Consider the following 17,059-nt stretch of genomic DNA (forward strand, 5'->3'; position numbering starts at 1 on the left):
GGTCTAGGTGAAGGTGCTATCTAGCGAGACGCTAAACACTGCCCCTTTATTTAGTCTAGGTGTAAAAACTACGGATGGGATTCAGTTTAATAATCCAAGTTTATGGCGGCTGCATCATTTCACTTTGCCCTGCTTACACACGCGTTGTACCACCCTTCACTGCCCCGGGTCACAGGCCATGTTTTGGCATCAGGGGACAAGCTTTGCGTCAGGGCCGGCAATCCGCTCACCCCCACAATAAAGAGCTAGGAATTACCTGACATTTCAGCCTTCCCTGATCTGGTGTTCCACTTCGTCCGAAAGTCTACCCCTGTAGGAGACAAACGCCTGCAACGCCCTCGGAGCTTCTGGTGAGTCCTAAAAAATGGCGGATGGAAGCTTCGAAACTTTTTCAGATTCGAAGGCGTGTTCCTGCTGTTCTAAAGGGGCGTGGCTAAAAAGTGGAAAGAACAGCAGGAACACGCCCCCGAATCTGAAAAAGACGGAGCCTATTTGGAGGGACGGCTCTCTCCTCCAATAGCTGGCCTCCGTTTAGGAAGCCAGCCAATGGAGGAGAAGCTAAAAGAGAGGCGGGCTAAATAGCCACTCTAGAAAACATTAAATCTTCCGACTTCCGGTTCTGCCTTCGGCAGACCGGTAGTCCTCGACCTAAAAAGCTTAGATTTGGATTTGGAGAAAGATCCAGCGTAGATTGAAGATCTTAAATATTAATAGGTATACACCATTATCGGCCTGTGTGATCTTGCCATCAATTTTCCAAGATCAAACCACCTTCAGATGGTGAAACATTGGAATTAACACTTAGGGTGATTTGGGCTATGAAGGTCAAATTGCTTCATTTATGTTTTTACAAGAAAGGTTTGGTTTGGGTAAACAAGATTTCTTTAAGTACTTGCAGATCCTAAGCTTTCTGGGGAGGAACATGCAAGGTCTAGCTTTCAATTTTGAAAAGCTACGACTAGTGGAATTAATACAAATTAAATCTCTGTAGGGAAAATCTATCAATTTATTGGAAGCTCTCCCCGACGATATATCTATTCAGAACACTAAATGGGATAGAAAGTTTGGGAAGGAGGGAATAAATAGTGAGGATTCACTTGAATTAGCCAACCTGATTTTAATAACTGGAAGCCTTAGTCAACATTGTATGTCCATTTTCAATCTCTACTATACTCCGGCAAAGATAGCCAAGTGGGGAGGAATGCGGGGTGGAAAATGTAATAGATGTGGGTTGCTGGCAGCTGATACCATTCATATGTTTTATTCCTGTCCTAGCTTAGCGAAATTTCTGCAGGATATTGAATCCTTTCTGATTATGGTTCTAGGGATCCCGTTAAAAATTACGGCGGATTTGGTAATTTTGGGGATTGAGGGAAATATGGGGGGGAAATGCTAAGCCACGAGCTGTCACTGGGTTTTTGTTTTTCAATGGCTATTGTGTGATTATGCATTGCCTCCCAGTGGATAAGTCCTGATCCTCCTACTTTCTGTAACTGGCGCTCCAGGTTGTTTGCCATATATAATATTGAATCTTCAGTGTACCAGCTAAGAGGGCGAAGGAGACGGGGGTTGGGGCAAACAATCTGGGCTCCTATTGCAGGTTGGATGCAGTAAATCGGGATTAGATAACAATTTAAATATCATGATGGAATGTTCTCCTCCCCAAGGGCTATATTGCTATTACTTTCATTGTGTCAGGGGCTTTTTGCTGACAAAACATCCCTCTTTTCTTTTTTCATGAGCCTTGCAGTTGTTCTGAATGAGGAGTTATTCGGTTTTCTTTTTGTAGAGTATATTTTGCTTGTCTGATTTGGGTTTTGTAATTCTTATTTGTTTAATGTTTTTTTTTTCTCTTTTGTTTTTCTAGTGTCTTGCAAGAGGTATTTTGTATTACTTATCATTGAATTTGCCATGACATGTAGTTATGTAATGTCTTTTTTCTTGAAAACAATAAAATAAAAAAAAAACTAAAATAAAAACGTTTTTTCAGAACGACATCTTAGTGATGGGACGCACCAGGGAAATTTTGGCAATTTTAAGGGAAAATGGTTTCACGGCGGAATGGAATAAATGCAAATTCTGCATGAAATTGGTGACCTATCTGGTTTGAGGAATTTTTCCAAAGTAAAAGATTAAAGATGATATTGCTGATGTCCCTGTCCCCACAAGCGGAGACGAAGTAAGGCCTTTTTTAGGTCTCTCTGAATATTATTTCAAGTTTGTAAAAAAATTAATTGCGGATAAGAAATTTGGGTTAAGGCAATTGTTAAACGAATACAAGACCTTTTGAATAGAATGAGGACGTGAATGAGGAATTTCTTAGCATTAGGAGAGACATATGCACTGCACTTCCATAGCAAGGGTTTGTTCTTAATTCTCGTACTATACTTACCACAGATGCTAGTGGTAAGGGTTTAGGGGCAGTGCAGAGCCAGGTTCTGTCAAAAATGGGAAGTAAATGGGGAAACAGTTGTTTGCTTCGCATCCTTTATCCACGGTGTAGGTGAACTACTCCGTCATCGAGAAAGATGTTAGCGTGTGTCTGGGGAATGAGTACGTTTAGACAGTACGTATGGGGTTTTGATTGCCTGGTGCACACTGATCACAAACATTTGAAGATTTTAACTACGGATGGGTCTGTTTGTGGTGCTCCCAGGTTGACCAGAATGACACTCCGGTTACTTGATTATAATTACAAAGTGGAGTACATTCCGGGGTGCGAGAATAAGGTAGCAGATTTTTTTTTTTTTTTTTTTTTTGTAAATTCTGTTTATTGTTTTTCAACCAAACAAAGACACCAAGAGCATCATTACAAGCAGTCATTAGTACAGTTTCAGCTCGTATGTTTCTCCTACATTGATAGCATTAGTCCATCTCACATAATATATCAAAGCATTTCACTATATCGGCAGTACATCAAGAGGCAGGGGACATTGCATCCGGTATTATACGCCAATCTCACTCACACACCAGGTTGTCCTTACTTCATTGTCATGTAAGTGTTTATGTAGACGGTGACATGACATTTACTAAAATGTGTCCTGTTAATGACTTATGTGATATCGCTGTTGTTCACTTCGGGAGACCCTTCATTCATGTTTATATAGTCTGGACCTTCTCCTCTTCACGTGTGTGCATCCGGCCACTTGTTACGGTGCTTGCAATATTATTCAGCAGCACTGGTAGGGAGTTCTTACAATTGACCGCAACTTTTCTCTATGAAATATTCTATCTGAGGGTGAAGTAAGTGCCACCTAGGGGAATTTCTATGTCGACCCCACTGCAATAGGGAGTTTATTGTGTAGGTACTTCTGTGTCAGAGGAAGCAGGCCCACGCGGGTGCGACAGCAAGTAACATGTCAAGGGGGCCCAGATATCCCGAAGTTTAGAGGCACTAGGCAGCAGTTCAGCATATGTGGTGAGTCAATCTTGGCAAACCACCAAATCATTCCTTAAATTTGGGAGCCCGTCCCCTGCCCCAGCGGCAGGCCACCCGCCTCTTAGCCAGGAGTAGAGCGAGAGCAACGTTTTTACGGTGTGCCGCCTGTATTGATTTGACATAGCCGAGCAGCGCCATCAGCGGTGTGGGTTCTATGTGTGCATTCGTCATCCAAGCCAAAGCGTCAAAAACTTGCCCCAATATTCATGCACCCCCGAGCATTCCCAGGCCAGATGTCGAAAATCTGCTCCGGAAACTCGACATCTGTCACAATCTCGTAGATGATATCTGTGCATCTTGGCTGGGGTGTAATATAATCTATGAAGAAACTTAGTGTATTATGCGGAGCCTGCTGCTAGCCGAGACCCTCTCAGTTTGCAAGCAGCAGAATCCCCATTGTTCATCCGTCCGGGCGAATCCCAGCTCCTCACTCCACCGTGTGCAGCAGAGCGTGGCCGGCAATTCTCTCTGGTTGTGCACCGTCCGATATATCAGGGAGACCAGGCGTTTATTCATCGTACTTTTAAAAAGTATTAACTGAAGTGGAGCTAGAGCCTGAGGTTCCGCTGGGAAGTCTGTGGTTAAAGACCGGATTCCGTGTCTAAGGCGAATATATAGAAAGACATCAAGTGGGGTCTGTTGCAGGCCCTGGAATACATGTTCAGCAGTGTGAAAGCAACCATTATGGTATAAGTCCCCCCCCCCCCCCCCCCCAAGTGCTACTGCGAGTGCACTCTTTAAAGTTGTGAAATATTGTTTCTTGGAGCAGGGGCATACTCTGATGATAACTGAGAGGTAATAATGGGGAATAGAGTAGGGTGACATTCAACATACGCCCTATGCGTTGCCATGCTACCGCTGTACATGTGAGGGTGGTCGGCGTCCTGTCTGTGGGTGTGATCGGGTCATATATCACTCCCTCTATTGGAGTGGGGTGTGCGAGCCAATGCTCTGCCGCTTCCTGCGGCATATACCGTGGCTGTTTCACCCAAAACCATGCATAATGAGCTTGTGTGTTAAGGTAATAAGAGTTCAAAATTCGGTACTCCGAACCCTCCCTGTGCATACGGCCTGATAAGTACCTCCATTGCAATCTCGGCTGCTTACACCCCCATACTAGGCACGTCAGTTCTGATCTGAGTGTCTTAAAGAAGGCCCCTGGATAGTACGGAATATTTAAAAATAAATGGAGCAATTGGGGAAGTATTACCATTTTAATTAGGGATGCCCGCCCCGCCATGGAGAGGGGAAGAGCTATCCAGCGGGTAACATTTTCCGTTATGCGAGTCATTGCAGTTCCATAATTCAAGCGCATTAGTTCCTCTATCTTTATTGACCTGAATTCCCAAATACCTCAGCTCTTCATCACACCACTCTAAGGGATAATCCAGCGGCAAGCGATCTGTTGCAGTCGTCAGTGGGAAAATGCAAGATTTCCCAGGTTTAAAGAGTGAGACGATAATAGCCTCCCTCATGGATGCAGGTAGACAGCCAACCTCTAGCTTCTTCATACACCTCATGTAAGATGGGAGCCATTAGATCTATGTATGTTTTGTAAAACTCTATAGGGATACCATCCGTTCCCGCGGCTTTCCCTGATTGCATGCTCATAATAGCATCCCTGAGCTCGTCCAACTCAAATGGGGCACATAAGAATTCCCGTTGCCTATCAATCAACCAGCCGAGCGCTACATCTCCCAAATAACTCTCCAAATCCAGGTCGTCCCTCTTCTGGGTGGTGTATAATCGATTATAATGTTGCGTAAATGCACTAAGGATATTGGCAGTATCGCAATAAACCATCCCGTCTAAATCCTCAAGCTCCAACACAATTTGAGTAGCGAGGTTTCCTAATCGTCTGCGCCTGCGCCTTACCAGGTCTTTCTCCCTCCCGTAACAGCGGGCCACCCAGAACCTACCCCGGAACCGAGTTTCCCTCTGTGCTGCATCCATATATTCCGTGAGTGTCTCCCTAAACTTGAGTTGTGCAACACTGCTCGAGCCCGTGGCTAATTGTGCTTCCAGTGATTTAAGCTCCACCTCCAATCTGCGCAATGTGTTGGTTATGTCTTTTAGCACACCCGACCCTTTTGCAATGCAGTGGCCTTGAAGCCTCCCAGATGGTTTCCACACTGTCCACCGAGCCTTTGTTACGCGTGAAGAAATCTAGTATTTCCTCTCGCAGTTCTGCCTGGAAGACCGTGTCTAACAAAAGGGGAGTATGCAGTCACCAAGCCCTGCGCGGCGTGTCGAATTCTGAGGACGACCGCGTGATTTTTACCGGGGCGTGATCCGAGTATGTTCTAGCTAGATGCTGCACTTGAAATATCGCTGGGCCCAACCCTCGGGACTCCAACCAATAGTCTAGTCGCGCCCATGACGCTGCCCATGCCGTGTCATGTGTTCCCTCTCTTGTGTGTGGGTGGGTGTGTCTCCAAGCATAAATCAAGTTGTAGGCAGTTATGGTATCTTGGAGAATTGTGCACCCTTTGGTATAATGATGAGGGGCAGGATGTGATCTATCCAAGCATGGGTCATATGTTACATTAAAGTCCCCCCACCCCCGATGATGTGACTATATCGAATATCTTAGCCCATAATGAGGTGAAGAATTCGGGTGCATCTACGTTCGGTCCATAACAGGCTAGCGTGACTGAGACCGACCATAGTCACCCCCATGCCAGGCAGTATCATCCCTGCGCATCACAAGTGGCTCCTGCTAGGTGAAATGGTATCTGTTTTTTAATAAGGATTACCGTCCCCCTCGCATAAGATGAATAGGAGGAGAAGATTCTGTGCTCCGCCCATTTGCTTGCAAAGTTGTTCGGTTTTTGAGGAGTGAAGAGCGTTTCCTGCAACATGGCTATGTGCACTTTATACCGGTCCAGATACGCTAATATGTGTCTCTTCTTCCTCGGGTCCCCCATGCCCCTCACATTCCACGTGATAGTATTTAATTTTCCAGAATCTATATCAGCCATATTTCGTGACATTTGCTATCAACTTGTGCTATGCCCTCCAAAATGCCTGCCATGCTCTGTACTCTAGACCAGGATAATATCTTAATTCGCTTAGTATGCTCAAACGCGAACTCAATTGTCATCGTCACTGAACCGACGAGGAAACAGTCCTGATGGGTGATTGCCATACAAATAACACAACATACCTCCCTTCTCCCCCCCCCACGCCCGAAGCAAGCCCAACATGCCAGAAAAGTTCGCCCTCCCCTAATCCCAACTTAAACAAAAACAGCACTACAGCCCCTGCAATTAATATGCAGTGAACATTCTCAGGGGGATACCCATTGGGCACCATTCCTAGGCGGCAGCACAGGTACCTCTCACCCGTGAAGCCCTCCGCTGATGGCCTAGCTGGGCTCATGCGGGCGGAGGGTGCCCGATGCACAGTGGGTATAGCTCAGAATGGGCCCTCATCTGAACAGATTGTGTCCCTTGATATAGATCCTATTTCCAAATGGTTTTCACAACACAGGCTATGATTAAAATGGCTATGAGCAAAAAATAAAGAAAAAGGGCCCCAGTCATTGCGAATCATCTTCTGCTCCCGTCGATGTAGATCGCTGTGATGCCGCCATGCTTCCATCAGTGCGACTCGTGCGCCTAACATGCTTGAGAAATTCCTCCACCTGCTGTGGCTTGGTGAAAAAGTGTTGTTTGCTCTGATGAGTAATCCTAAGCCGCGCAGGATATAATAGCGCATAATCTATTTGTGCTACCCGCAGCTTATTCTTAACATCCATAAATTTGCGCCTCTCTTCCTGGACTATCGGCGTAAAATCCGGGTAGATGGAGAACGTGTTCCCATCATAAGACAGATTCTGTTTACTTCTCGCAACTCGCAAAGCCACATCCCGGTCCCTATAGTTCAAAAGTCTTGCTATAATGGGCCGTGGAGCGCTGCCGGGCGGTGGACGCGGCCCAAGAGATCGGTGGGCTCGTTCTACAATAAACTGGTTGGAGAAGGACTCAGTTCCAATTGCAGACAACAGTAGTTTCTCAACATATTCTTCCATTTCCCTGTGTTGGTCGACTCAGGAATTCCTAATTCGCGAATATTATTGCACCTGCTGCGCGGTTCTAAGTCCTCGTTCTTTGCAGCAATAAGCTTTAGAAGCTTATCCATGCGAGCTAACTGCATTGTATGTCTGGATGCCGTGTCCTCTGCGTCCGAGACACGCCGCTCTGCTTCCTTTATACGGTCCTCATGCCCCTCCAGCTTATGTGCAATGGCGTCTATACGTGTCGACATTCTGTCCACCTTATCCACGATGGTGGTGAACCCCTGTCTGACCTCCTGAAGGATACTCTGCACGTCAGCATCTTGTGGGATCCCCCCCCCCCCCCCCATCCCCGGGCCTCAGCTCTCTTGTCAATGTCCTGGCCATCTTGTAAGGTCCAGGGGGGCTTTTTCATGGCCTCAAAGTTCAGCTTCAGCTGTCTAGTATCTGATTTGCCCATGACTGCGTATGTCTGCTGTTATGTGGTGCGCCACAACCCACATGCATACACCGACCTCCGTTCGAGTTGTTTGTCAGTGCCCCCTACAAGAAACAACACTCGAGGTGACCAGTGCAGGATAACGCGACTGGGCACAGCAGGGAATCCGCCGCCACCTCAGGCATTCAGCAACAGTCCTACCTGCACACTTTTACTTTCTCACCTACTTCCTCGTGTAGCACAAGTGGTCCGCCGCAGGCCGTTCCACGCTAGGCCCCGCACCACAGTTTCCGTGCACCAAGGTGTGCACAGTTCGCAATTAGGGCTGATAGCAACGTGGGCAGCTCTCAAACTCTACATCGAGGGGCAGCCATGGCGACAGTTGCTATGTACCTTAGCACATTGATTAGAGGCTAGCCAGCACCAGCCCAGTCACCACTCGAATGCCCGGTGCTTTTTAAGGGGAGAATTCCAGGTGTGGTCCCCAGCAAAGCTCTATCAGGAGCCTCACCTCTCAAAGCGACGTGGCCCCCCCCGGATTAGGTCCCCACGTTCCCAACAATAGCAGCTGTGACCGAATGGTGAAAGCATATTGTCAGCCCCGCATTTCTCTAGATGGCGACCGGTAGTGCTTCCTCCCGCCACAGCTCCAGTCCAGGGGCGCTTAGCCACCTATATCAGCTCAGGAGGCCGACAACAGTAGGCCACTCCGTCCCCCTCTAGCCTCAATCCGAGGAGTCCCTGGGGAGAGGGCCGGTGTCGTGGGCCGCACCACCGATGAATTGCTCCCCCTCCTCCCGCAGTATGGCCCGCAGGTAAGATTCAGGCCAGCCACCTATTTACAGGAGTATCTTGTCAGCGACGGGCTGTTCCACTAACGCCGCGAGGCGGGAAGGCCTACAGACGTGCACAGGGAGCACCGTTCATCTGGTCCCGGAGATCGCAAGGACGACACGGCCCCCTGGCACTCCTCCGGGCGCCGACTTCACTCACCAGGCAGCAGCAGGGACTCTCCTCTCCCCGCGACGGGAGCTTATGGTGGCCGCCGCCAGCAATGCTCCTGTTTGCCCACCTACCTCCTTCCGCCACGGTGCGGGCCGAGGCTTCCCCCGCCGATGCAGCAACAGGCGGAGTTCCTCACTTCCAGGTAGGAAGCTGTTTTCAGCGCCGCTTAGGGTTCCGGCACAATATGTCCTTCACCGTCACCAGATCCGCTCCTCCTGGCCTGGGCTCCGCGTGGGCAGCAGCAGACTCCCGTAGCGACTGAGGCCGCTCTGGATCGCCTCGCCTCTCCGCCCTCTCCCTCTGTCAATTCTTTGCGCTGCCAGATCAGGAGAAGGGTTGGCCCAAAATCGTCGGTTTTCTCAGCGAGTCAGCAGCCAGTTTGTCTGTCAGTAAATGGCTTTTCCAAGCAGTGAGGAGGCCATTAAGCAGGATAAATACAGGATTAAAACATCGGGCTGCCGGAGCCTCATGCTTGTGCGGCCATCTTGCGTGTGCGCCACCTAGCGCCCCCAAGGTCACAGATTTGTTTAGTAGGTCCCCTGTTAGCGGGGAGGTTCCTTTGCCGGATGAGTGGGACGAGTACAGTGTTGCTATTATTGGTGAGGATGGCCTTGCCATTCTTGAGAACAAATGGTTGGAGCACTACAGAGAAGATGAGGTAAAGTAAGAAATTAAGAAGTTTGTGGTTGACGAATGGCCTGCCAAGAACACACATGATGTGGAAGTTGAGAAATGTTGGTAACTCGGAGAGGATTTTTCTGTTTCTGATAAAAGGATTTCTGTTGAGGGGGTTTAAAGTGGTTTCTGGTTTCTCCTTGTGAATTGAGAGGAAGGATTCTGGAGTTAATGCATGAGCGGCATTTAAGAATTTTTAACTTAAAAAAAAAAAGTATCAAAACTTTTTACTGGTGGCCAGGTTTGGACTCTGATATGGAAAGGTTTGTGCGTCAATGCAGTAATTGCTCCAGTGTTGACAAAACCCAGAAGATTTTGAGACCTTTGTTAGGTGTGACGGAGTTACCAGAAGGTCCTTGGCAATTGTTAGCTGGTGACATTTGGGTCCTATTCTGGACAGAGGGGCGGAAGCCCAAATTTGTCATTGTCCTTATGGACTTGTATTCCAAGTGGCCTAAAGTTAGAGTGCTTTCCATAGTGTATGCGGAAGAAGTGATCTCTTTTTTGGAGGGGGACCTTTCTGAGGGAGGGCATTCCTAAGACGTTTTTGAGTGGCAATGGTCCACAATTTAGGGCAGACAAAGTGGAGATCTTCCACTCCAGGTATGGTGTGCGCCTTGCACACAGTGGTATACCATCCTGAAGGTAATGTTTGTGTGGAGAGGTTCAACTGTGTGATTATGGGTAGTGTACAAGCAGCTGTGAATGCTGGAAGGAATTAAGAGAAGGAAGTGAACAAGTTAATCTGGGTGTATAGAATTACTCCGTCGGTGACCGTTTATAGTCCATTTAAAATGTTGAGGGGACGAGAACTGTTCACAAAGGATAATAAAGAATGGGTGTCTAGAGATTTGAAAAGTAAGTGGTCTCCTGCGATCGTTATTAAGAATTGTTTTTTAGTGCAAAGAGCCAATAAGGATTACTATGATAAAAAGAGAAATGTGTAAAGTGTTTCATTGCAGAAGGACGATTGGATGAGTGTCAAGGTTGATTGCAAGGTCAAAAAGCATTGGAATAGCCAATAGGTCTCGCCTTTGGGAGCTTATAAGTGTTTAGCTATGCAACAGTTAATGTTGTTGCACCAAGGATATTGTGCTCGATAACTAAACACTAATAAGGTCCCATAGGCGAGACCTATTGGCTATGCCAATGCTTGTTTTGTTATGGGGGAGCATAAATAACAGGAGGCTGAAGCTTGGGAAATAGTACCTGTGTAACAGTTAGTGTGATAGTTTGTTAATGAGAGAGTTAGTTAGTGAGAGAGTGTTGTTATTTAGTGGGAGAGAGAGAGAGTTATTTAGAGAGAGAGTCTAAGAGAGAGAGAGAGAGAGAGAGTCTGAGAGAGAGAGAGTCTAAGAGAGAGAGAGAGAGAGAGAGGGGGAGATGTGGAGGGTCAATGGAACACGAACAACTATTTAAATGGGTGCAAGCAAGTGGGAATAACAGCTGGGAAGCCTCTCAAATAAGAGCCTGGGGTAGTTCGAGTGGGGTGAGAGCCAGAAAGAAGAGAACGCTCCTCAATTTGGGTCAAGAGAGCAGTGAGCAGAGGGACACTAGCAAGGGAATACTAGGAAGGGAGCAAAATACGTGAGCCGACATCACTCTGCAAATAAATTGGGGCTGAGCTGAGACCACTCCTCAAATAACCCAAAGAGAGAAAAAAAGCCTCTGTCCAAATAAATGAAAGTCGAGATTGGGGACCACCCGTGAAATGGGACAGCGAGGCGGGGTCTCAAATCGAGGAGAAGATAACGCAGGAACATCTCCACGAGTAAACGAGAGGACGGCGGGGAATGCTCCTTTAGATGACGCCTTTAAATGATGGGACGAGGGTGCAGATGGGTGAAGAGGGGAAGGTGCAAACTAAGTGATTTGGGAAAGAGACAACAAAAGACAAACGGGGAAAGTGGTGTGTGGTGTCTGATAGGAGGGTTTGTGAGGCTGGGTGGTGGAAAAAATTTTATGTGAAACATAGCTGAAGAGGGTGGTTGGTGAGCAGGTGGGCGGCAGGGGGGTATTTTCTAGTGTACAAGGGGAGGGCAGGTGGTGGTGCAGTGAGGGATACATTTTGTGAGGTTCCCTGAAGTGGCTGGGTCACTTGGTGGGATTAATAGGAAGTGACCGGTGGTAGGGCAGGTGGGCATTGGTGGAGTGATGATGCATTGCTTCAAAATGGGCAGCTTGTACCGTCATACACTCAGTACCTGCACTTCTTAAATTTTAAGGGGAGAGTGTCCGCAATTATCAGCATATGTCCAATTTAATAGGGGGTAACCAGCACTTCTATTTATCAAACTGGTACACTTAGATAACGAGCACGTGTACTTCTATGGTTGCAATTCAAGCACTTTGTTTATCACATTAAAAAAATCGCATTCAGGACAAGGCGCACGGATGACATCACCGTAAATTACAGTATGACATGCACGTGGAGTTACTACATGTTGAGTGCGTGGCGCCACTGCTCTCTGTGGAGGGAGTTATAAAGGGCAATTGGCGCGCGAACAGGTTACAGTCATAGCCTTACCGCCGCTTGCTGGAAAGCCCCCTTCGTGTACATTCCTCCTCCTTTGTAGGTGATTGCCGGGATCTCCTTGTTCAGCAGGGAGCACTTGTGCTGGTGGGACTGGATCGCGGAGATGTAGTCCACGCGGGACTGCACGTTTTTCTTGGAAGAGAACGTCACTATGGCCACTCTGGTGGCAGAGGGCACCACGGGGGAAGTCTGACAGCAGCTTCTTCATGAATTTCAGCTCGTTCACGAAGTTGGCGTAGCGCACGCTGGACGACTCGTCCATCAGGAAGGTCTTGTTGTGTTCCTTAGTTGCATGTAAACAAATCATCTTCCAGTCGGAGAATGGGTGGTGTTGGGATGCTGGCGATCACAGCCCTACTTAAACATGGCCGCTAACTGCACATATTCATGTGGGCGATGTCTTCGTCTATTGATAAGCGTAGTTACATTAAGCACAAGGACCTGTACATGTATACGATATCCAATAGGTGATCGTGGAACAACAGTGATGACAGATATTTGCAAACGCTACTATTGTAATACCGTGCAGATAAAATAAAAGGTGCGCTGAAACATGAAGCGCGTCTTGAGAAAATAAAAGGCACAGATTTCTATGCCATGCCATCGCAGCTGTAGATTGACGACACGAGCAAGCTTATATCAAATAAACAACACGAACGTTATGGAGTGAGGAACAAAGGCGCGTGCGAGTAAGAGGCTGCATGGCTTTCTTTGATGAACACGGCACACAGGGAGGAGAGCGAACAAATCGGGTGCTATTAATCATAAAAAATTTTAAAAGCATAAACATGTGTGTGGCGTCCGAAGTGCTTGATTACATTGAAGCGCTTTCTAAGTGGGACAGTGTCATGCAGCATGTAATGGGCTGGCTCACGCGTGTTTGGTGAAAAGCGCTCATAATGAAAACAAGCGCGGCCGTGAAAGTCCATCGTGCATGTACGGCGTTTACCTTAGGGGAGCGAGCAGCGGCGGCCACAATAATTGCAAACAGATGGCGCTGCTGCTCACTCCCGCAAGGTAAACGTTGTACATGCACAAGGGTTCATTGGAAACAATGCAGTACATGCACGAGTTTCCAAAAAAGTACGGAGCGATTTCAAGAGGTCACTCCAATGCAGCGCTTGCTCGCTGCGTAGCCGAGACCTAAAAAAGAGCAATAGTAAGTTAACCAGGCCTCTCCGAGTGGTAGAGGTTTTTGCTTGCACTGCTAAATTGTCAAGTGAATGGTCTGGCATTTCAGTAGGCTTACTAGGTGCAACCAAGGTAATAATGCAAAGGGATCAAATGTTGAGATTTTTGAATGAGAAGTGACTGTGGCAGCATTTGGATGTAAGTGGAACGAGTGGGGAAAATTCCACAAAGGGTGAGCAAAGATGTGAAGGAGAGGATATGAAAGCTTGAACTAGTGGGGGAAATGCCACTGGGAGTTAGCGGGATTGTAAAGTAGTGACAACCAGGAGAGTGTGTGAAGGGAGTGGTAATAGGACTACTGTTTTGGAGGATATGTCCAAGACTACTAGAAGGGTAAGGACTTTCCCTTGTCCAAAGAGTATTTCAATGTGGGTTAAACTGTTGTTTAGGAAATGTTACAATGTACTCTTATGGGTGTTCTTCTTTTTATTTGTATGTGGTATTAGTAACTGCACACATACCATTGATTAGTTATGTAATTTGTACGGTTCAACTGTGTAGTGGAGATCTGTATTATCTTTGTTATGTTTGTTAAAGTGGGAGGATGTGTGCATCAGGTTCTCCTGGTGCACGTAGGTTGTCCTGGTGATTGTTACCAGGGACATGGCGTGGGTTCTGGAATGCACTACTGGCAGTTAGCCAGATTGAATAGAACGGATGAAGTAGCAGATGTGCCTGTCTGTTTTTGTATAAAAAATACTTCTGACTTACCTGATCATCTGGTCGTTGTTGGAGGGGACACTACACATAGCTTGTCTTTTCAAGTTTTAAACGACCATGATGTCCAAATGTGGGGCACCTTTTTAGCTGTCTGATTATCCCATGGGGGTGATTTTTGTGCTCGGGCCTATTTTCTGTCCCAGTCCGACCTTGATCAACAACTTCCTCTTTTACTGTTAAATATCATTGCCTGGATTCCAGCCATTTTCTTTTTTCTTAGTCACTTACTAGCACTTGAGGGATAATGTTCCTCCTGTTGTTCTAATTTCACATTTCTGTCCGCTTCATTCTTCTGTTTTCGCTTGGCAGGTGCTGAGCCAGAACCGAGGCCGGAAGGCATCTGATCGGCCACCAGAGAAACCCAAGGAGAAGGAGGAGCCAAGCATCTTCACTGATGCAGACTTCAAGCGCTTTGAGCGGGAATATTTTGGGGGAGGAGCTGGCACAGTCAAATAAGGATAGCTCGAAAAACGTTTTCCTCCAACATTGTAAGAGAACTATGTAGACATTCACTTCCAGTGTTATCCAGGTTCAGTGCGACGATGTTAAGGTAGTTGCAGGGTCCAGAAAAAAGACTTGGTAGATGGGAAGTCGTCTTGCTTTCACCTTGCCCCATTGCTGCAAGTATGTCTCTAAAACCGATACGTAATATTTGGAACTGGGCAGCAAACACGGCTAGAGGAGGCCATGGAGTAGTTCTCAAGAAAGAAAAGGTATTGTACGAGGCACACAGTCCCACATTATTGGTATGTACTATTCCCATGTGTCAAGCCTCTTTTTAAACCCTTATTCTTTTTTATAACGTGTTACAAGGAGTTTGATTATTTAATTGAAATCAACTTAAATAAAATGTGTAAAAGCTGCAGCACTTAGTTTCTTTTATTTTTTATGTATTTGGTAGGGTACCAAAATATATAGAAAGGCCAAATACACTGTGATGTTCTATGTACAACAACCTTTGTGCTTTCCGCAGGAGGAATCTAGAAGGCCATATCATTTAGTGATTGAGCACTCAACTATGTAGCAGAGAGGCCCAAATTGTAGTTGTGGCATCCCCCACTAAATTGAAAAGAAAACAGAAGACACTGGAAATTTTCCATTTTATTCTTTAGCCCCCTTCAGCCCCATATGTGGGTACACAGCCATGCAAAAGTTGACTGCAAGACCGTGCACAAAACCACTGGCACATGGTGCAAAAAATTTCAAAACTGAAAACACTGATCAGCAGCAGAATAGCTTCTCATTGGTGCACCCTTCTTTTTGGCCAATATTATGTTTGACTGCCGTTTTTCTCCCTATAGTTGTATCTTCCTTAACCGCGGGCATGTAGGGGACCATTGGGTAGCAGCAAACCACTGTCCCCAATTCCTGCTTTGGTTTGGCTTTAAAATGGACCACTGGTGTAACTGTCACAGTGGGATGGAGTAGAAGACTGAGGTGGAGGAATGATAATTCGTATGTTGGAAGGGATTATGGACACGCCATAGTAGACGAGAGAAAATGTTTAGGGGTGTAGGTCCTTACTGACGGAGTGGATTTTGCCGCATGGTACTCATGACACAAACAATGTGTTGCAAAATACGGGGAGAGATACTGTCCTCTCTGGTCTGGTGCGACGCATTGCTTGAATGTGTCTCGCACATTTTTCTGCCATATTAGAGTATCGACCATAACTGTTTTTTAAAAGAATGGGCACAATTTGCCGCAGAGTGACTTCAATAAAGTACTCGTATGTCGCAGCTTGTTTTTTGTGGCAAGCAACCGGGATGAGAATTTTGGCATGTATGTCACAAATATGTCCTTTAAACTCTAACGGAACATTCATCGGAAATGGCATGTCTCTTGAGTACCACACATGTCTACAATATCGGAAGTGCTTATACTGTTGCATGCGTCTTAAGTACCACATGCGTGCCTACAATACTGGAAGTACCTATACAGTTGCATGATGAGCATGTTGCACCGCACACGCACGCTGAGCTTGCTCTGCATTATCCTCATCATTATTTTAAACTACCATGTATACATGCGTAATGTCTTTTTCTCATTGTACTCAACTTTTTTAGATACAATAAAATAATTGGGTGAAAATCTTAAGTTTTGAATGCTACACCTCACATACTCATGTCTTAGTGTGTGTGTGTGTTCCCCCTCATAGGGTTTTGTCCATAGCACATTGGTCCTGAAGAAAGTACTCCTCATTGGCTGAAACATGTCGACCTACCTCTAGGATGTGAGAGATCGCTAATTTCTCATGACACATCTACCACTGCTTTACACGCTACCCAAGGAATCCATAATTAAAATATTTTTCCCTAAGGGTGGATATCCTGGAGGTAGTTTTAAAAATCCCTCACAAATTCACCACTTCACAAAAAGAAACCTGCTTCGCTGTAATCAGGTGTCATAGCACACCAAAGGTGCATGTGGCAACTTCGATGGAAACCCAAAGATGAAGCATGCCTACAACAAGGTTGGTGGATGAGGGTTCTTTTAAAAACCTAATGGTTTTTCTGAGGCTTTAGTTAAAGACATGAATGACAGTTGATTGGCATAGTAGCAAGGTCATCCATTTTAGACCCCGACATCTGTCATAGGGTCAGTTCTGAATCCACAGTCCAATGAATATCTGTGCTGTTGTGTCTCCAGATATGGATACAACATTCCAGAAATGGCAGCGTACCTAAAACGTGACCTCCAGGTTCTTACAACATATATTGTAGCTAAAAGTAGTTGCAATACTCCATGAGATGCATTAAGGACTAGACAGTGTCTCATATGAACCCTTCATAACTGGGTACAGCACTCCACAGGAGATCTTTCTAGATATATTTCCTTTTATGCTAGTTTTAGTACTATTCCACTGGACCTCATGATCGTTTATAATACACGAGCTTTCATTATATACCCACTTAGCAGTCTGATAATGTGGACCCTGAACGAAGCTAAAGGAACAGTGAAGCGTGTAGCATTGCAGCCTATGCCCAGTATGTGCAACGGTTTAGGGGCGTTGGCACTGCTGCTGCACTCTGTCTG

General features: G+C 46.3%; 1 protein-coding gene across 1 annotated transcript in view; it reads left to right on the forward strand.

Annotated features, from left to right (window-relative positions):
* The window catches only part of RPS19BP1 (ribosomal protein S19 binding protein 1), a 62,224-nt gene extending 47,336 nt beyond the window's left edge, over window positions 1–14,888 (forward strand). The window contains exon 4 of the mRNA XM_085601268.1: window positions 14,333–14,888. Within this exon, the coding sequence (XP_085457394.1) occupies window positions 14,333–14,479 (147 nt within the window). The 3' untranslated portion in view covers window positions 14,480–14,888. The remainder of the gene's footprint in view (window positions 1–14,332) is intronic.
* Window positions 14,889–17,059: the final 2,171 nt, after the last annotated feature.

The sequence above is a fragment of the Triturus cristatus genome, chromosome 4_2 (assembly GCF_964204655.1).
Source record: "Triturus cristatus chromosome 4_2, aTriCri1.1, whole genome shotgun sequence".
Taxonomy (NCBI): domain Eukaryota; kingdom Metazoa; phylum Chordata; class Amphibia; order Caudata; family Salamandridae; genus Triturus; species Triturus cristatus.